Source organism: Lachancea lanzarotensis, scaffold LALA0S08 (genome assembly GCF_000938715.1).
Source record: "Lachancea lanzarotensis genome assembly LALA0, scaffold LALA0S08, whole genome shotgun sequence".
NCBI lineage: Eukaryota > Fungi > Ascomycota > Saccharomycetes > Saccharomycetales > Saccharomycetaceae > Lachancea > Lachancea lanzarotensis.
Window position 1 is genome coordinate 690,088 of NW_019212886.1, and position 17,616 is coordinate 707,703.

The 17,616-nt window shown below is 44.6% G+C and overlaps 7 protein-coding genes and 1 pseudogene across 8 annotated transcripts; 4 read left to right on the forward strand and 4 right to left on the reverse strand.

The window, feature by feature from the left end:
• Positions 1-45: 45 nt before the first annotated feature.
• Positions 46-1,035, reverse strand: SPO7 (LALA0S08e07514g1_1; the record flags this gene model as incomplete). The annotated part of the gene is made up of 1 exon (XM_022771268.1): positions 46-1,035. One exon carries the CDS (start codon positions 1,033-1,035, stop codon positions 46-48), a length of 990 nt encoding a protein of 329 aa, XP_022629865.1.
• A 427-nt stretch (positions 1,036-1,462) lies between these two features.
• MDM10 (LALA0S08e07536g1_1) lies at positions 1,463-2,782 on the forward strand (the record flags this gene model as incomplete). Its single annotated transcript, XM_022771269.1, has 1 exon — positions 1,463-2,782. The coding sequence occupies one exon, from the start codon at positions 1,463-1,465 to the stop codon at positions 2,780-2,782; it is 1,320 nt and encodes a 439-aa protein (XP_022629866.1).
• Positions 2,783-2,876: 94 nt separating this feature from the next.
• On the reverse strand, positions 2,877-4,676 carry SWC3 (LALA0S08e07558g1_1; the record flags this gene model as incomplete). The annotated part of the gene is made up of 1 exon (XM_022771270.1): positions 2,877-4,676. The coding sequence occupies one exon, from the start codon at positions 4,674-4,676 to the stop codon at positions 2,877-2,879; it is 1,800 nt and encodes a 599-aa protein (XP_022629867.1).
• Positions 4,677-5,313: 637 nt separating this feature from the next.
• On the forward strand, positions 5,314-8,592 carry SMC5 (LALA0S08e07580g1_1; the record flags this gene model as incomplete). Its single annotated transcript, XM_022771271.1, has 1 exon — positions 5,314-8,592. The coding sequence occupies one exon, from the start codon at positions 5,314-5,316 to the stop codon at positions 8,590-8,592; it is 3,279 nt and encodes a 1,092-aa protein (XP_022629868.1).
• Positions 8,593-8,920: 328 nt separating this feature from the next.
• LALA0_S08e07602g lies at positions 8,921-10,627 on the forward strand (annotated as a pseudogene). Its single transcript has one exon. A coding segment is annotated over exon 1 (1,707 nt).
• Positions 10,628-10,882: 255 nt separating this feature from the next.
• On the forward strand, positions 10,883-11,587 carry OPI10 (LALA0S08e07624g1_1; the record flags this gene model as incomplete). Its single annotated transcript, XM_022771272.1, has 1 exon — positions 10,883-11,587. The coding sequence occupies one exon, from the start codon at positions 10,883-10,885 to the stop codon at positions 11,585-11,587; it is 705 nt and encodes a 234-aa protein (XP_022629869.1).
• Positions 11,588-11,682: 95 nt separating this feature from the next.
• SIL1 (LALA0S08e07646g1_1) lies at positions 11,683-12,867 on the reverse strand (the record flags this gene model as incomplete). Its single annotated transcript, XM_022771273.1, has 1 exon — positions 11,683-12,867. The coding sequence occupies one exon, from the start codon at positions 12,865-12,867 to the stop codon at positions 11,683-11,685; it is 1,185 nt and encodes a 394-aa protein (XP_022629870.1).
• Positions 12,868-13,068: 201 nt separating this feature from the next.
• On the reverse strand, positions 13,069-14,244 carry CYS3 (LALA0S08e07668g1_1; the record flags this gene model as incomplete). The annotated part of the gene is made up of 1 exon (XM_022771274.1): positions 13,069-14,244. One exon carries the CDS (start codon positions 14,242-14,244, stop codon positions 13,069-13,071), a length of 1,176 nt encoding a protein of 391 aa, XP_022629871.1.
• Positions 14,245-17,616: the final 3,372 nt, after the last annotated feature.

A 17,616-nucleotide genomic window follows, 5' to 3' on the forward strand; every position in this document is an offset into this window, starting at 1 on the left:
AAAAAAAAAAAAAAAAAAAAGATTGTGTTTGGCAGTCCGCCTCGTCTATGAGCCCATTTCGTTAACTTCTTTGCGTCTTCGTGCACCTTCACGAGCCCAGAACTCGTCTCTATAAATTTCCCAGCCCTCGCGTACTTCAGCACTGAAGGCACGGGGATTGAGCACCAGTTTCACATCAACGGCACCTATTCGTGGCTGAGATCGTAGCGCAACCGCGTCCCAAAACCGTAAAGTGCCACTTTTCTCTGCCATTCGCGCTGGCAGAGCCTTGCGAACCACTGCAAGGTTGACAGACGCAGCTGTGCGACACAACAATCGCACCAGATCGATCCCCAGGTCTGAAACAGAACTTCGGACTTTCACCAGTTTCACGTTGAATTGGCGAATGCCCTTGTTTGTGGACGTGAAGAACTTGCGTGGAATCACTATAGTACGACGATACTCGCCGCTCAAGTGGAAAAGTACGATGGTGACCATTATGAAAATCAGCATAAACTGTAATGCGACCTTGTAAAGTCCGCGTACCGGTTCCTGCGTGAAATACAGCTCGTAAAAAGCGGCCGCTGCAAGCCCCAGCAACAAAGCCAGAAACAACGTGAATTGCCATTTTAACGCTTTTTGCTGCCGGGCCTGGCGCCTCAGGTCGTCTTCCAGAATCAGCAAATTGCGGAAAATCATCGATGCGGGCGAAATCTCTGTAGAGCTTTTGAGGTTTTTACTCGAGCCACGGCTGCTGGACCTTCGTCTTCGCGTTGTTGTTGTAGTCGTCGTCGTCGTCGTCATACCATGTGCTGGGCCCGAACCAGACTGCAACGGCGTTCCACCACCGTTCCTGTGCGGAGTTTTGACCGGTCTTCTGCGACTCTTTAGCGGGGTTTCGTCAGCAAATTCTGTAAAATGGTCAATTTTGACCACTGGGAATCCCTTTTGCTCCACATTTATCTCCTCGACCGTGGGAACGTTTAAACCCGTTTTCGCATCCAATTTCGAACCATTTCCGGCACTTTCACCACTCAATTCTTCCGGTGAATCCATTGTGGTGTCCGAGCAGCGCTTGGCTAGTGTGTTAAGCACACTCACGGACAATGTTGGCTTTGCTTCAGCACAGTTTCTTTAAGTTGTGCACTCGATGACTTGGATCTCGGTTTGAAGAAGTGATTAGAGAGCGTAATATATAATTTATTACAGGTATGTAAAGTATTTTGAGATTATTAAAAACACCACGTGATAGCTGGTCACATGTCTTAAATTTATGATTATGTAACTTTTGAGTCACGTGCTTTGTATTACGTAATAAAAATTGATGTCACATGATTACTTTAAATTACGTAATCGCTTCAAGATTGACATTTCAAGATCATTAAACTCAATGCCAGATGAGATAAGTACACGCTCATCTCTCCTTGGCTCATTCCATGAGCAATAGCATGCTCTTTAACCACTCAATTCAGTGTTAAACTTCATGATTGATTATATGCAACAGGTTTTGCGGGCGTTTGAATCATGTACGGGATGGAACCGCGACAATTGCTACGAAAATATCACCAGCACCTCTGAAAATGTACTGAACTTTAAGATCCCAGAGGGTCTAAAATGCCAGGTTTCTAATAGCTCAACGGCCCACACGTTCTCTACATTTGAGCTTTCGAACCATTCCGTGATCAACGGGTCGCTTGCATACTTATACAGCAGTGGGAAAGGACTAGACCGGTCTGTTAGCAGCTCTGGAAATGTACTGCTGCAGAACGCAGTAGAAAGTTACCGACAAATTCAGCCGTCGTATCTTGATGAAGCGAGTAGAAAGGCGTTTGAGCCATCGTCGCTGTGGTTCGGACGCATGTACTATCCAAGCTCAACGCTGGAAGCCATGGTGGTTAAACGATTAAATCCAGAAACACAGCTTGTAGCCAAATGTCTGAGCAGTTTGGCGCACACAAGCGTGCTCACCCTATACTGGCAAAGAGATTCGGGCCAGAACTGCCAGGAGTGGGTTTTTTCGTCCAATGAAGCTCTTGTGGGGTATCGCATGCTGCACAACTTCGTGGGCAGTCAATCTAAACTCAATACATCGCTGTACAACAACTCGTCGCTCTCACTGGGCGCTGAGTTTTGGTTTGGACTCCTGAACACTAGCCCTGCATGTTCAACTACTATGCGTTACAGTACGCATTCGGCAAATACAGGCAGACCCTTGACACTGACGTTTTCGTGGAACCCACTATTTGGCCATGTTTCGTCCACTTATTCGGTGAAAACTTCGTCCAATGCCACCATTAGCACAAAATTCGACTTCAACCTGTACTCCATAGAGTCCAACTTGTCGTTCGGGTGCGAACTTTGGAGAAGTGGAAAAGAAGCGGGCCCAAATCAAGGCACAACACAAACCGCTTCACGACGCGCTCAGCCGCAACTTGCTGAAACAAAAGACATGTTTTACCATCTGATGGCAGGTTCTTCTAACTCGCAAAAGCTGATGGAAGATCTAAACGTTACCTTCGCATCTCCATTGAACAAAATACAAAAAGAACGATCGAACATTCAAAAATTCGAAAAATCGCTAGTTGATTCCAATTTCACCAGTGTCTGCAAGCTCAGCACTAGTCTTCGAGATCAAAACTTGAAAGTGCTTTGGGAAGGTCGGTACAAGGGATTCCTGATATCTGCTGGAACCGAACTCACAAATGCCCCGCTGGACCTGCCGTCAAACATGGTTGACGAATCAAAGAAAACAAGTTTCTTTAAACCTGCAAAATTCGGACTTCAGTTACAATACTCTATGTAACATGATAAAATGCATCTTCACAAAACGACGCTCATTCAATTCCCCAAACTTCCATTTTCTGTTAACTCATTATCGCATTATCAAAACGTCTTTTTTAAAACTGTTTGCGTTGCCGCTTACTCCTGAAACCTGCTTCATAGTCCTTCAATTCCCCTCGCAGATTCTCAGCTAGCGCACTGTCGTCATATGCGTCCAGTTGAAACCACAAATTGTAACCGGTAAGCCTGGTACCGCGTTCCAGTATTGTAGACATCTGCTTTCTGACTTTATCAGCGGGGTTAACGGAATTTATCATGATGGTTTGAAACTTTTTATGAATATTCGTAAGTTTGACGGTCATAGTTGTGTAAAGCGGTTCAGGGCACTGCGGATCTTCGAAGACATTATATTCTTCTTCCGATTTTTGTTGTTGGTCTTTGTTACCTTTAGCGGCAGCTAGCTTTTTGTTCCTCTTTTCTTTGTACTTTTCGACTTCTTTACGATTGTGTATAAGGATCCACGACATCAGATAAGATTCGCCATCCTCTAGCGGCTCTAAGATAGCATCTTTGGGGAAACTATACCTTTTATTGGGGTTTTCCACATATTCAAAGACAATATCGGCATTGTCCATGTATTTGAGCTGAAATGTAGTCAACTGCATAGACTTATCTTCGGGTTCGGGGGGAGTGTCAACGTTTTTGCGTTTTGTGTATTTCCGTTTCTGCCGGGGAGCTGCTTCACCATCCGGTGATGAATTCATTGGTTTTTCCGTTTTTATTGGTGGACGTTCCGGTAGTCTAGACGTTGGCAGTTCGGGTGGTACTATGGGCCTGCTTTTATCCGCAATTTTGCGTTCTGTGACATTAGCTTGTACCATGGTTTGTTGTGCATCTGTTTTATCCTGGGTAGTAGGCGTAGCTGTTGAAGGTGCTGCGGGCTTCCATCCGGGTGGAGTGGGCATTTTTCTTGCCTTTTCTATGTATTTTTTGAATTCTTCCACCTGTTGGGAGGTTGCCCTTCCTCCTGCTACGATTACCATCAGCGAGTTGAGTTCTGCATTTTTCTGGGCCATCAAATTCAAATTCGTGATCATTTTTTGATCTTCTGAAGACTGGTGAAGTGTTTTCCTCTGTTGAGGAGTGTGAGACCTCGATCTGGCCGTGGGAGGGTTTTCTTCTTTGCGCTGGCGACGTTTGACAGACTGTTTCTTAGCATCCGGCTGCGTTTTAGCAGCCGTTGCCATTGCCGTTACCGGTGCTGGTGTTGGCGTTCGTGGTACTACAGACGATTTGAGCTCCAAAACTTGTGGTTGCACTTCATTATCCTGTTTTTTGACCCACTGCTGCTGTTTTCGGAGCTCTTGCTTCAATTTCTTGTCTTCGAGCTCTTGTTTTTTACGGTCCTCTTTCCGACGCTTCTTTTGCTCGATTGCATCGTTCCATTTCTTCTCAGTTTCCTCATTCTTGACAATGAACATGCGAATCGAAAAAGCGTGTGGTCCTCCAAACATGACGCAGTCGCAAAGTTTATGCATTTTTTCGCGAGCGGCACTGGCATCTACACTTTCTGGGTCGATACCTTCTTGCTCCAAACGCTCTTTCTCTCCGGGGCTCAAAAATTGCTTGGACCACAACATATCGAACATTTCTGAGCTAATCCATGTTCTTCTGGAACTCAACATAGAACTGTACAGAACTGCCGAGTCTCTAACGGACAGCGGATGAGTGAGTGTCGCCTTGTACTGTGGTAAAGACTCAGAAGAGGGAAGTCCCTCTATGAGTTGAAAGGGTCGTCCACCATTTTCTTCAACCAGCCCGTAAGTGTCCAGTTCTTCTTTTTTCTTGGACTTTTTGGGAGCTTTGGGCGTCTCTGCAACGCTTGGTCTAGTGCGGAGTCTAGTAGAACGCGACATTATAGCTACAGGAAGCGATTTGAACCGAACTAGCTAGCTAGCTTGATACCTTTGGGTTTTGGATATCTTCTATCTCATCGCCGTAGCGTGTTTATCACATAGGCCAATACACAGAAGCGTATATAGTGATGTTAACATTTCTGTCACGTGGTCTCAGACGACAGTATAAAACAAAATATTAATAGTTCCAGCATGCCGGGGAAACGTCAAGCCATGAGAAAGTCGATCAATAGCAACGTTAAGCAGAAGCTATTTCCAAAGGTGAATAATTCTTTAAATTTGGGAGTCACGTGAGCTAATAAAATTGAGAGCGACAGGTACGTATAGTGTGATCTATGTTTGGAAAGTTTCTTAAAGTTGTTCTTCTTGATGAGGCCAACGGCATACATATCTTTATAGTTCTTACCGAGACAATTGGATTCCCGCTCATCTTTCACTCTCTAGATTCTTGTCTTTACGCTTATCGCTACATGTTGGTAAATTAGATTTATATCACTCTGTACTAACAATGGCCTCGCTTCCTGATATATATCCTAGATGTATACTACCTACATCAAGGACATATACCACCTAAGAAGACGTGTTGTACTCCTCAATTAGCTTCTGTGTACCATTGATTCGTGTAGCTACAGTTCCAATGAGACGAAGGTCTAGAGACGACGATTCAGCCGACGAAAATCGAGGCGCAAACCTCCATGATGCCATTCTATCAAAAAAACTCAAAATCGGGCAGGAGGACCTATCATTGTTCAAACCAGGTTCTATCGTGAAGTTGCATCTCAAAAACTTTGTCACTTATGCAGTAGGCGAATTTTGCCTTTCTCCATCGCTAAATATGGTCATTGGGCCTAATGGATCGGGAAAATCGTCGTTCGTCTGCGGCGTGTGTCTGGGTCTAGCCGGGAAACCCGAGTATATCGGACGCAGCAAGAAAGTCGCAGACTTTATAAAAAACGGCGAGGACACAAGCACTATCGAGACCACGCTCAAGCTTGGACCAGAAGCGTGGTTCCAAGAATTCACGGATGAAAACCTAACAGCTAAGATCACTCGTGTCATGAAACGCGACAAGAAATCTCGCTACTTTATAAATGACAAGCAAGTGGAAGAAGCTACTGTCAAATGGCTTGTGTCGAAACTCAATATTCAATTGGATAACCTGTGTCAATTTCTTTCACAAGAACGAGTCCAAGAATTTTCAAAGCTAAAGTCTGATAAGCTTCTGGTTGAAACGGTACGGTCTGTGGATGTAAACATGCTAAACATCTTTGAAGACCTCAAAGCGTTGCAAATGGAAGAAAAAAGCGAAACCAAAGAATTGAAAATAAAGGAAGCCCGTCAATCGGAACTAAGCACGAACCGTGAAAGATTGGAATCATCTGTACGCACTCTCGAGACCTTCCGTCAAAAAAAGCGAGATTTGGCTATTCACGAGAAGCTTTTGCCCTACGCAAAAGTAAAGGATCATAAACTCAGAATTCGGGACTACAAAAACGTCTGTGAGAACTCTAAGCGACAACTCAAGTCCCTGTTATCTGACAAAAAACCGTTTAAAAACGCGCTGGATCGCGTTAAAGATGAATGTGAGGAGAAGATGAAAAGGAAACTTAAGCTAGAAGACAAATTTAAAAAGGAAAAGGAGGTGTACCCTCGCTACGTTGAAAAGCTGAACAATTACCAACACGAGATATCTTTGTTAAAAAACAGCATTGAGCACTACAAGGGACGCACCGGTAAAATCCGGGACGAATTAGAAAAAAAAAATCAAGAATTACGTCAAAATGTGGAGCAGCTGGCAATGCTTCATGAACCCGATGAAGCGGAACTGAATTCCCTTTTTGACCAAAGAAAGATTGTTCAACAGGATGTAGCTGATCTCCACGATAAAATAAGAGATCTTGAATCCGTGAATAGAAATCTTGAGTACAAGCTTGCATCTCAGCAAAAGTCATTGGCCAGCAAAAGTCAAGGCCTGAAATCTGATGACAGGATCAAAGTCCTCGAAGGTAGAGGGGATAAGTTTGAGGACATCCGGAGAGCTGTGCAGTATATTCGGAGTAAGCCAGATATGTCCGGATATGTACTAGGACCTCCTATAATGCTGCTTTCCGCTAAGCGACCTGAATTTGCAAAGTACATCTGGACGTGTGTTGGGCTTGCTAATTCTGTTGCCCTCACAATGGTTGATGCAAATGCATATGACCGGTTCAATGACGAATTACTTCGTAATTACAGTGTTAACTTGAGGCAGCTAACTGGGCAAGAACTGAGGTCTCCATATACTCTTGGAGAGTTGAAGAGAATGGGTTTTGAAGGCTATCTCTCAGATCTTTTAACTGGTGATAGCAGGGTTCTGGAGATGTTGTGCCAAGTCAGTGGACTGCACACAATTCCTTTTACGCGAAAGGATCTCAGCCCGCAGCAACAAGAATACTTCTCAAATCCTAACGAAAATGGAGATATAAAATTCAAAAGGATCTTTGCCGGTGACTACGTATATGAGTTTAGGAGGTCAAGCTACGGTAACAGGCAGATATCATCTGTTTCGTATCCTGTCAGAGAGACGAATTTCTATCAATCCAAGGTCATATCGGATGAGCATAAAGAGAGAATCCTTGAACAGATCCAAACCATCGAGAACGAAATAAAGCACTGTAAAGGAGAAGTGGTTCAAAACAGTACCAGTGTTGGGCAGTTGAAAGAACAAGTTTACTCGAAGAAAGAGAAGGACGATTCCTTGAAAGTTAAGGCAAGCCAACTGAACGTGCAAAGAAAGAAGTTTACCAAGACAAAGCAAATTATAGATCAGCTCCGAGAGACATTAAAAGCGCTGAAGAAGAAATCCATGAAAGATGTAGCTCCTAAAATAAAGGAGTGCCAAGATGGCATTGTCAAAGTCATTGAGAATAAAACTGCATGCATGGCGGAAATCACAGACTATATGCGGAGCTTGCAGGGCTTGCAAGATGAAATAATCACCGCAACAATTTCACATATAGAGGCGTTTAACAGTGAACGGTCTATGAATGATGTGGTCGAATTTTTCAATGAAAAAGAACGACATCTGCAAGCAGAATACGACGATGCCAAGAGGAGCTACGCGTCGATGAAAGAAACATCTGAGTATCAGAGTTGGCTTGCCGCGATCAGACAATATTCTAAAGAAGACAAACAACAACTAGCTGCTTTAGCGGAAGAGTATCAGGAAGAAGACAATTTCAACCTAGCATTTATTCTCCAGGTCATTGACAGACTGCACTCAGAGATTGCCATGGTGAACGAAGACGAGTCTGTACTTGAGATTTTACGTCAGACCGAGACTGAACTCGCAGTGCTGAACAATACCATTCCACAAATGCAATCCAACTTGACCAATTTGCGTTTGCAGATGCAAGAAAAGCGCACCTCATTGGAACCTTTTCTGGACACTACGGTAAGCAGAATCTCGAGAAATTTTTCAGAGCTTTTCAAAAATGTTGGAAGCGCTGGAGCTGTTCAATTGGAGAAGCCCGTGCTGTACACCGAGTGGGAAATGAATATCATGGTCAAATTTCGAGACAGTGCTCCGCTCAAAAAGCTTGATTTTCACACCCAGTCTGGTGGAGAGAAGGCTGTCTCGACGGTCCTGTACATGGTTGCACTTCAAGAATTCACGTCTGCTCCTTTCAGGATCGTAGACGAGATCAATCAAGGTATGGACTCCACAAATGAGCGTATAGTCCACAAGGCTATCGTCCAGAATGCCTGTATTGAGAACACCTCACAGTATATTTTGATCACACCAAAGCTGCTGACGGATCTCTATTACCACGAGAACGTCAGGATTCACTGCGTTATGGCTGGGCCCTGGATGCCGAACCCCAGCATTGAATCAGACAAAGTCCAGTTCGGACAGACAACTGCATATGTGTTTTAAATCTCTCTGCTATCACTCCGAACCAACTAAATGCTACGTGGGAACTCTCCAGAGCTCGTTGTTCTCGCCCATCCCGGAAAAAGGTCCAGATGAATTACTTCAAAGAAACACGCCTTATTAGCGATGCAACAGGCCTCGGATATAAAGAGAAAACAAGCAATAGTTTGAGGATCCAATTTTGGAATGGATGGGAGCCGAAGGGCACCTCAAACTCATCCTGGACCATTAGGCTTGGACCTTCTTGATTTTAGACGGACGGGCTCAACGTAGAAGGTGACTCGGGGGAACTGCGTACGTTTATTACCATCTCATCGAGAAAGCCTAGTCTTCAAGAGGTGATTAGTCGATTTGACGGCGATCTAAGCTTCCAACAGCTTTACCAGATAACTGGATCATGCGTTGGAGCAGGCCAATTCCTAGTATATTTCATGCTATTTTTCCAACGGGCCAAAACTACGGAATTCGAGTCCAGAATTACAGTCTTTTGGCTAACGGTAGATCAATCTTGTCTAAAAAACCAGTACGAGATGTTCATCCCAAGAAACCCGCTAGAACAAGATTTGCACCATCTCCTACGGGCAAGCTGCATTTGGGATCTTTAAGGACAGCTCTATACAACTTTTTACTTGCAAAGAGCACCGGTGGTCAGTTTCTACTGCGGTTAGAAGATACAGATCAGACCAGATTGGTCCCTGGTGCAGAACAAAACATTTATGACTCACTCGCGTGGTGTGGTATCTCTTACGATGAAGGTCCCCACGTAAATGAAGGTCAATACGGGCCGTTTCGGCAAAGTGATAGAACAGAAATATATCGTGATTACAGCGAAAGACTGCTAAATACAGGACATGCATATCGATGCTTTTGCTCGAAAGAAAGACTAGATGGCCTGCGGGAAAGTGCTCAAAGGCTTCGTCCACCAGCCACTTCTAGCTACGATAGACGGTGTGCGCATCTCTCTGAATCAGAAGTTCAGGAAAAGCTGCAGCAACATGTGCCCTTCACGGTACGATTAAAGTCCCCCGATCGATACCCGCCATTCCAGGATCTCTTGCACGGTGCGGTCAATGTGCAGCCGCAGATAAACGTCAATGACAGACGCTACGACGATCCTATTCTTGTTAAGTCCGACTTGTTCCCCACCTACCATTTCGCAAATGTAGTTGACGACCATTTAATGAAGATCACGCATGTGGTTCGTGGTGAAGAGTGGCTACCTTCGACGCCTAAACATATTGCCCTGTACCAGGCATTTGGATGGACGCCGCCTGAATTTATTCATATTCCGTTGTTGACGTCGTTGAGCGACAAAAAGCTAAGCAAAAGACGTGGCGACGCGGACGTGCTTGCTCTCAAAGAACGAGGCGTGTTGCCTGAGGCCCTGGTCAATTTCAGCGTACTTTTTGGATGGTCGCCGCCTCGTGAGGAAGCAGCAAAGACCCATGAATGTTTTCATCTCTCAGAACTGGTAAAACTATTTGATCTGAATAATTTGACCAAAGGTAACGCCAAGGTGGATGAAAAGAAGCTGTGGTTTTTCAACAAGCATTACTTATCTGAGAGATTGCAGGATCCCGAACAACTAGACCGCATTGTTGCGGAACTTCACGCGAAGATGCACGGGACGCCGGCCGGAGTAGATAAGTCCCGGATCAAAGAGGCTCTGGTCCTCGTTGGTAACTCCTTGACAAAGATAGATGACCTGTTTTCTGAATTCTATTTCCTTTTCGAGAAACCCAAGTATGAAAACAATCTGCATGTCACTAAATTTATGCAACGACAGAATCTTAAAGAAGTCCGCGTAATCCTCCAGGGCCTCGACAACTGTTTAACTGAATCTGACGACATCTCAGCGCATATCGATCGGATTTCAACCGATACAGGTGTCCGTAAGGGTGCGGTGTTTGAAGTTGCACGTTTTGCCCTCGCCGGGTCGATTCCAGGCTTAAAAATACCGTATTTGGCTCAATTTTTGGGCTATAAAGAAACCAGATCCAGGGTCAAAGAAGCTCTAATTCGATTACAATTGGTTAATACTACTGGTGGATCGACACAGTGAGAGGAATTTACTGGAGTCGAAGCTCTTTGACTCTAAGTTGGCTCTGAGCACGTACGACGTGACCTTTTTTTCCACTACCGAAGCTACTAGAAATAATTGGGCCTTCGAGGCATCTATTCAGCATGAAGATCTCGTTGAAGATGGAAGGTTCTCTAAGCCCTATAGACACCTTCTTCATCAACGTTTGACGACTGAAACTCGTCTTTAAATTATCGAATTTGGGGTCGCACTATGTTTGCCGCAATTGCATCGGGAAACCCACTTCAACTATCGACAGAGGTCCCTAATTCGAACAATCTGCAACACACTATTGTTCTCTCTTCCACTAAACCAAAGTCCTATTCACACATTACGACTTTCATTCTGCCCAATGTGACTTTTCCAGCTGAATTTGCAGGCACAGTTTACTTTAAGCTAAGTCCTGCTGAAGAATTCAAGTTTTTTGGATATCTGAGTGCTGAGAAGCCTAGTGCGATATTTAAAGTAAGGATGCCCAACTTGAACGTTTCCGCAGCAACAGAGCCGGGCGATGGGCTTGGGGAAATTGATATGGATGACGAAATCCCTGGTGAGGCGTCAACATCGGGAAATATCTCGGAAATCATAATCGGGATTTCAATCGAACCCATAGATCAGGCTATTCTAAAAGCCCAAGAGCTCAAATCACAACAAAACCCACCAGTAAGTTCGACGTCGCTCGTTGTGGCTCGGGGCAATCCAACTGCAGTGACAAATCCGGGCGAATTGGCCAAGATGTACCCTTTAGTGACCCAACAACTGGCCGCCAGAATTGTCAAACACGCTCATAACTACCTCACTGGCTTCTTGGACCCGCAGGGCAATGTTCCCATCAAATGTTTCGATAATTGGTGGAACAAGTTCAAATCACGGCTTCAAATGGACGCACAGTTTTTGAACGAAGTGACAGAGGATTAGCGATGATGCACTCCGACATGTATTTACGATTGTTAATGACACAACTTCTCTAATATAAGAAATTTCTGATTTCGATACAGATTTACTTTATATCCCTAAAGCTCGTCGTCGAAACGCTTGATGCGTTGGGCCAGAGGATTACCAAACACCAGGTGTCTGCTGTCAATCAATGATTTGTCAAATTCATCCTGTTCGAGGTCTCTTTCCTGCAGTCCATTGCTGAGGCGTTGCTGCCTATGCTCGGACTCTTTGGAGAGCCAATTGAGGAAAGAAGAGTCGACTTTGACGCTTTTGCCAAATTCTTGTTTGATGCGCTGCAAGCTGTTGAAGAAATTGCGGACATGCAACTCATCCACGTCTTGATCCTGGATTCCCGTGGCAAAGTCGTTTATCCATTGCTGAGCATCTTGTGCGGACTGGTCGGACCTTTTATGCAAAGATTGTGGGTTGTTTGCGGAAAACAGCAGAGATGCAGTTTCGAGAGCTCTTCTTTTGATTTGAGAATCACCCCAATGGCACAGTTTGAGCAAAACGGTTTCGTCAAGATCTGATGACTGCAGGGACATAGCCTGCACAATGGACAGGTATCGCTTGACCAAGACCCCGCGTTGGCCCTTGGAAGATTCCGTTATCAATTCAGCTACTTCTTTGAAGATTTCCTGTGTGAAGGCTGGGTCTACGCTTTGAACGTACGCAACAGCGGGTGGGTTGTTGCGCAGACAAGCTGTCAACATGCTAGACACAATTAGTTTGGTCGACAATGGTGTATCTTGGGCCATAAGTAGCGACTTCAAAAGCCTAAACTCGTGTGCGATAATCTTGTAGCCGTGCTTGAAATCGTGGGAGAATTCCAGCAAGTCGTCTGCTACAGCATCGATAGCTGCGTAATCTTTAGTTTTGAGCAAATCTGTAATCTTGTTGAAATCTTGACTGAATTCGTAACTGGATTTATCTTCGTATTCCTCGGTTTGTTTCTTCGAGCTGAGTTTGGCTTCCCGAAGTCCTGTTTCTAGGTCCATTTTGACGTCCAAACCTGCTATGATCTGTTGTTCAGGTCTTACTTCCTGCCAGTATTCTTTGGCTTCGAAAAGCTTGGGATAGCACTCGTTTTGGTTGCAGATGATGTCGTCTCCTATGAACAATTGGTCGTCGTTGATCGTTTCTTCAGAAGACCTTGTCTGATCGGTGTTGACAGGGTTGACGTTCGTTGAAATCGAAGGTGAAAGCGTTATCAGTTCGTTGGCCACTGTTGCACCTACAAGAAAGGGTATCCAACGCATTATCCGAGCTCAAATGACCCTCTATGTCTTAGTTTTTGAGGAATTCGTCAAAAGTTTTGTCAAGTTAACGAAATAGGTCGATGATATAGGACAACTTGTCCTTTTAGAAGAATGAGAGAAGTGAATCCTCGATCATTTATAACCGTTATCTGAGAGTTAGTTTATCATATTTAACAGTTTTTATAAAGCTTTTCCAAGCGCTCAAACAGCGACCTTTTCGATGGCAGACTTGATGTCATCTAGCAAGTCGTCAACGTCTTCAATACCGACGGAAAGTCTGATCAAATTGTCGAAGACGCCGCTAGCTTCTCTTTGGGCCTGAGGGATGCCACCGTGGGTCATCACAGCTGGCACTTCCAATAGAGATTCGATACCTCCAAGCGATTCTGCAAGTGTGAATAGTCTAGTGGTTGATGAGAACTTGGCAGCAGCTTCGGCACCGCCCTTGATTCTGAACGAGATCATACCACCGCCCAAAGCATCGCGGTGCTGTTTCTTGACCACATCGTAGTTGGGATGTGTGGGAAGACCAGGGTAGTTTACAGACTCCACAGCGCTGCTGTTTGCCAAAAATTCCGCGATCTTGGCGGCGGACAAACAAGCTTGTCTGACACGCAAGTGAAGGGTCTTCAAACCTCTGTGGGCCAACCAGGCGTCGAAGGGCGAAGGAATGGCACCAATGGCGTTTTGCAAAAATTGTAGTTTTTGGTGCAACGATTCGTTGTTAGTGGCCAAAACGCCCATCACCACGTCGGAATGACCGTTGATGTATTTAGTGGCGGAATGAACCACGACATCAGCGCCGAAATTGAGCGGGTTTGACAAATAAGGCGACAGGAACGTGTTGTCGACGACCACCAAGATTTCCGGGTCGATTTTACGAACGGTTTCGCTGACCAAAGCGATGTCGGTGACTTTTAGGGTTGGGTTTGTGGGGGATTCGATCCACACGAGTTTGGTGTTCTTTTGAACCAATTGAGGCAGTTCTTTGACCAAATCGTTGGTGAAAGTGGTTTCGACACCGTGGGCGTTGGCCACTTTGGTGAAGTAACGGTGGGTACCGCCGTACACGTCGCCAATGGACACAGCGTGCGAACCTTGGGGCAAAGATTGCAATATAACGGCTGTGGTGGCCGATCCTGACGAGAAAGCTAGCCCATATTTGGCATTTTCCAAAGCGGCGACAGCGTCTTCCAAGTTCTTACGGTTAGGGTTTTGCGAACGCGAGTATTCGTACTGGCCCACGGGCTGGGCGGGAGCGTGCTGTTTGAAAGTGGTTGACAACGAAATTGGTTCGATGACGGAGCCGTGCACATCGGTGTGAGCACCGGCATGGATAGCTTTGGTAGCGAATTTATCAGAAGAAGAGACGGCCATTGAGGGAAGATTGAAAGTGTGGAAGCACCGATGTGAGCAAAGAAGCCAGAGTTAAAAAGCCTAAGGTTCCTGACGGTATAAAACTCACGCTAGATGGTGGCCGATCTCGAACTCATCGGTTCATCGGTTTTTTATTCACCAATTTTCCAGTGCATTTTGAAAGCCACATTTCTGGAAAAACCACATGATAGTCTCGGTCATTTTTGACGATGTGTAGCAGCTGACAAACTCGAAAAAAAGACATTTGAGTCATTGTATACGAGTGAAATAGACATCACGTGTTTTGCGCTCGATTTTGTACACGTGCTTATAGCGTGATTGTCGCGTGACTGGGGTGGTGTCTGGGTCTTTATAACGGTATGTACGAAGGATGTTTGAGTCTAGAACCAGTGTACGTACGAACAACTAAGGAGAGCGGAAATAACTATCTAAAAAGTATTAGCGATCACCTTTATACTTGAAAAGTAGCCATCTGCACGATCTTCGCTGTCGCTTTGAATTTTTCAACCATACTGGTAGTGGTGTGCTTAAAGTCTGCTCTCACCTGTACAATCTTACTACTAGTCCAGCCAATTCTGTCGCTGTCTTTTACATCACGTGACCGTGCACATCACAAGTCTGAAATCCCGCAAAGAAATCGATAACATTAAACTCTACAGCAGGAAATACCGCCCAGCTGTGGAGAATCCCAACTCCCCACGGTTTCAAACCCATTCAAGACATTTCTGAACTCACTGCTAGTTTTTAAGAATTTCGTATAGAGTGATTGTGTTCACACCAGAGGCCCAAACCCGCTCCATCCATCCTTATTTGGTGTCTACACTGAATCTTGTGGTTCGCCGATCTTCCCAGCATGCGGAACCCTGCGTTTTCATCTGTACAATTCACAGCTTGTTCTTCACCTTTTACTGATCTCCAGGGGACGCTGAACAGAACACCTGATGGAAAATGAGAAGAATAGTTTTTTTAAAGGGATTCTCTGAATATGTGAGAGAGACATGAATACCCACGCTCAACGGCCTTAGGTTGATATGATTGCTATAAATCTCGGTCAATGTTTCGTATTCAATGATGTATCTCACCTAGGCTGGTAGTACACAGTAAGATTCGTGAGCAAGCAAGGCGAACTCGTAAGCTTCCTACTGCCTTCGCTTGTTTCATTTCACTGGCAAGCCCGGCGTGGAAAGCCTTTCCGACATTTTGAGTCATTCTACACGTATGTGACGCCCCGGTGATGAGAAAAACAACTGGCTCGAGGATCAAGTAGAAGGCAAGACGCGTAAATTAGTAGGAGACGCGTAAACAATAAGCGTGGAAACAACAAGCCTAAGGCAGGCTACCTTTACATCGCCGGTTTGGCAAGGCTGGCGAAGACATTGAGTGTAGTAGTATTTGCACCGACGCCTACAAATTCGGCGGTATTGAAGGTTTCATTGAAATGTAAGCTCAACCGAGTGTCTAGTTAAGTACAACTATGTAATTGATACCATCACGAACCGTACAATGCAAACGCTTCTTTAGCGGTGGAGAAACACATTCAGCTGTTTGCCAAAAAAATAAGTATAATAGCCCAGGGATGCTCTAACTAGAAGTTGGTGGCCGCTAATTTTGGAAAATCAACCGGATTTGAAAGTTCCACCTTTTTCAAAAATGATCAAATTCACATTCTGATGTGAGCACTTCTTTGACGGTTGGGAATATGGCTTGCAGGCCGCACGCGAGTTGCAAGTTGCAACACTCAGTTCAAACTCCCCTTTCCTGCAATGCCAGACAGTGATTTCTCGTGAAAGTATTTTGCATCAACTTAGCAGGGCCCCTAGCTGATTCTCTTCTTTTCGCGAACAGCAGCGTCTGTCGTACGTTAAGGCCACTTTGTAACTCACTACTGTTGCATGCATTGCCTCACCCCAGACAGACCCTGAGAATTGTTTACAAAGATTTTCCATCACCCTTGAGGGACATAGTAAGGGCAGTAAAGTTTTGCCGGTGCTTTTTTCTCATCGCTGAATTTTTTGACGAGCCTTCAGGACACTTTGAGGGAAGAGATCTTCGATAATTTTCCCGAGTGCTTCAAAGAGTCCATGAGCAGGCTAAAAATTTCAATTATTGTGGTTTCATTCGAAACAAGACGATCTTCCCGTTCGTATACTCCCCTTTTGCCAACTTTGCGGCAAAAATTTTGAATAACGGCTCAGTAGACGGAATATAGCAATTGTCGTATCTTTCATATAGACTATACCCATAATGGTTCAAAAAGTCTCGAAGCATCTTTCAAAGCCCAGATAATGGAGAGTCATCTTTTTTCGAGCTTTTGCCGTAAGCGTGTTAAGCATTTTGACTTGAAGCGTGAATTGATACTCATGTAGGGCGCATAGCATGATAAAATTGTTTCTCGGTGTGCGAATTGGCGAAATGCAATTGAGTTGATTTACGCCATCTGTTGGAAACTGTGCTTGTGACTCGGATACGTTCACTTTTTCAACGGCACTCAAGAGGAAAAGTCTTTGATTTGCGATACTTTCATGACTTTGATCCTCATACAAAGCTCTTCCAACATATAGTTAAAAAAAAACCTGTGAATGTGAAAGGAATCCTTGCATCGCTTGTAGACAATTTCTTGAGAATACGTGTTGTTCCAGTAATTCCGGCATTCCTTGTAGTGACACCGAATTTTGGAGAATACGTGTGGTTCGGGCAATTCCGGCATCTCTTGTAGCTATAGTTTCTGGAGAATACGTGTTGTTACAGTAATCCCGACATTTGTTGCATTTTCAATTCTATGGATATCGTATTACTCTCAAACTTCAATGCCCTTAATAAGACTATTTGAGACAAAAAATCCCGTCCCTCTAATCAAAAATTAAGTTGCCTTGTTAGTCGTGCTTCGTGCATCATCTATTTCTTGTGTTAAGCAGCTCTAGTGTCCCGTGTTTAAGCAGTCTGGACTTTTCAGTCACAGCTAATCCCCACTTGGCATGTTCAGCTCGCTCCATCGTGAAAAGAATCCCGACACACACAATTTTCAACACCACCAGATATTACCTAAACAATACCTAACTTCTGATTAATTAGCCTTTACCTCATTGAGTTACGAAAAGCTGAGACTTAATCTTCTCTCGCGAAGTCTGCTTCATCAAGTATAGTTTCTATCGATATTCGTTAGTGGTTGCAGACACCCTATACCAGTTCGTTCATTAAGTCACTACAGCACGAATCTGACGTTGACCGACTTGATGAACTTGTCTTCGAGAAGTGACTCAATCCTCGGATCGTTCCTCTAGTCGTCTACAACTGATCGATGAACGATCTCAAAAAAGTATCCGCTTTTCAAAATCGGGTAGGATCCGTTTTGTGATCCGTTTGTGATCCGTT